At 53.1% G+C, this 2,405-nt stretch overlaps 1 protein-coding gene across 3 annotated transcripts in view; it reads left to right on the top strand.

Annotated features, from left to right (window-relative positions):
• Positions 1–1,811, top strand: part of PPTG_23134 (TKL protein kinase) — a 2,836-nt gene extending 1,025 nt beyond the window's left edge. The window contains exons 3-4 of one of the 3 annotated variants that reach the window (XM_008908613.1): positions 3–88; positions 113–1,760. In XM_008908613.1, the coding sequence (XP_008906861.1) occupies positions 3–88; positions 113–1,593 (1,567 nt within the window). In that variant the 3' untranslated portion in view covers positions 1,594–1,760. Of the gene's footprint in view, positions 1–2 lie in introns of all 3 variants that reach the window. The other 2 variants (XM_008908615.1, XM_008908614.1) reach the window with 2 other exon arrangements.
• Positions 1,812–2,405: the final 594 nt, after the last annotated feature.

Here is a 2,405-nt window from a genome sequence, read left to right as displayed (position 1 = left end):
CGCAGATGGCTGGAAGGCGTCATCGCCGAAGCACCTGCGGAGTTGCAGCAGGCAATCTCGACAGGTTCCGACACAGGTTCCGACACAGGTTCCGACACAGGTTCCGACACAGGTTCTTCCGATACTCATTCGCACAGTACCGGCAGTGCGGCCGACACTTCCGACACGTCGGATGACAAGACGTTGGAGCTGTGGCTGAGCATCAGCATCCCACTGGTGCTTCTACTGGCCTTTATCGTTGTCATGTTCTTCTGTTGCAAGCGGCAGAAGCGGAGGCAAGTGGACGTGGACCTAGAGGCTGGGTCTCCGACCTTGCCGATCTACCACTTAGGCCGTCGGAGAGGCGCTCCGAACAACCGGATGGTGTTGACGGACGAAGACGAAGAAGCGCTTTCTTCCTGGCGGATTGACGCCGAGAACATCGCTCCCATTCGACCGCTAGGAGCAGGAGCGTACGGCACAGTCTGGCTCGCGACGTACTTAGGCGAGACGGTCGTAGTGAAGAAACTTTCCCCGCCAATGCCGCCATCGCTTCCTCGAACGAAATCGTGGCGCAAGAACAGCCGCCACAGCCGGCAAAGTGTCGGCGGGACGGGAGCGACGTCGGGCTCCAATTCGAGAACAAGAACGAAATCCCGGGGATCACCCGGGGACAGCGCCTTACGCAGGTTTATAGCCGAGATCCGCTTCCTCGCGACCTTAAGCCACCCTAAAATTGTGGCGTTCTACGGGGTCGCATGGTCCACGCCGTCTAAATTGGATTCTGGGTCGTCGAACAACGCCACAGATCTACAAATGGTACTGGAATTCATGAGTGGCGGGGATCTACGTCAGTATTTGGCGCGTACGCGTAGCGACGTCCGAGCGCGCGCCTGGGGATCGAGGAAATTATCCATGGCGCTGGATATTGCCGAAGCTCTCGCGTACTTGCACTCTAGACAACCCAAACCGATTCTTCATCGGGACCTAAAATCCAGGAATATCCTGCTGGATTCCACATTTACCGCCAAAGTGGCGGATTTTGGAGTAAGTCGCTACGGCATTTCTCACTCATTGGAAGGCGAGGATGACGACGACGAAGACTCGGGCGACCAGTTTGCCATGACACGCTCCATCGGCACTAGTCGCTGGATCGCGCCGGAAGTTTTATCCGGTGACGCCAGATATTCCACTGCCGTGGATATTTACTCGTTCGGAGTGATTTTATCGGAACTTGACAGTCACGAGTTGCCGTTCTCTGAAGTAACATTGTCCAATGGACAGCCACTGCCGGAAAGCGCCGTGCTCGAGCTACTTCGCACTGGGGCGATCCGTCCGTCACTGTCCGATCGCTGTCCACGAGGCGTGGCGATGCTCATGATGGAGTGTTTAACACTCGAGCCGACGCTGCGTCCTACGGCTGCAATGGTGGCTGGAAGATTGCGAACTTTGCTGGAACGCGAGCGTCGTGTCAGTGATATTGGCGACGATGTGAGTGTGAGTGACCAGAATTCGTTCCTCGGCACGCGTGATGATCTCGCGAGCGTTTACAGCAGCAGTTCCAGTATGTCCATCGAGCGTGGATTCAACTACGCAGTGCTCGAAGAACGGTAGCCGTACCAACCTTGAACTTAATTTATAAGCGCTGGCATCGCTAGCGCCATTATTGACCTAGAAGCGTCATTTTAGAGACACAAAAAGAGAACTCGGTATAAGAGTATGACAGCAATACCCACAGATTGAGCTCAAAAGGTCCAGCCAAAGGATTCTTGAAATCAGGATATCATTGACGTTCGACCGAAGATATGAGTTGAAGAAGTCTAAAATGTTAGAAAGTTCTGGTAGAAATCACGAAATTGCACTCAAGCTACGTGAATTTGCTGTAACACTGGCACCTCTAATAAAATGAAACCAGGATCCTTATCAAGAGTGCATGCGTCTTGTCGTATAACCAACCTCGCTGATCACGACGTGGTCTAAGATCACAATTGACGCTTACCGAATCTGCACGTCCGGATCGACGAAAGACGAAAAACTCGAGCCGGAATCAAGACGGCTCTGTCGTCTTTGGCCAAGGATCGGGCAGTAAACGCTGTGGAATCATCCAACGCGAATATCCAACGTCCGATGTCCTGATGTCGTTCAACAAGGCCGCACCAGATTTGTACTTCGACACCGAACCAGAAATGCTCAACAATCTTTACACAAACCTTGATCCGACCTCCCGTGGGTTCAAATTACATTCGCTTTACCACCAAACTCATGGTTTTTCGTCTTGGCACCACTTTCATCACGGCGACTTCGGTGTGACCTCTACAGCTCCAAGTTGCAGTCACAACGCAGTTCATCAAGGCGTTGTAGGACATATCAACTGCTTTCTCGGCAGGTTCCGCCCCTCGATTGGTGTAATCGGCTCACCCAGCAGA

Source organism: Phytophthora parasitica, assembly GCF_000247585.1.
Source record: "Phytophthora parasitica INRA-310 unplaced genomic scaffold supercont2.30, whole genome shotgun sequence".
Classification (NCBI taxonomy): Eukaryota; Oomycota; class Peronosporomycetes; order Peronosporales; family Peronosporaceae; genus Phytophthora; species Phytophthora nicotianae.
The sequence above is the reverse complement of the archived record's forward strand: the minus strand, read 5'-3'. Positions and strand labels throughout refer to the sequence as shown.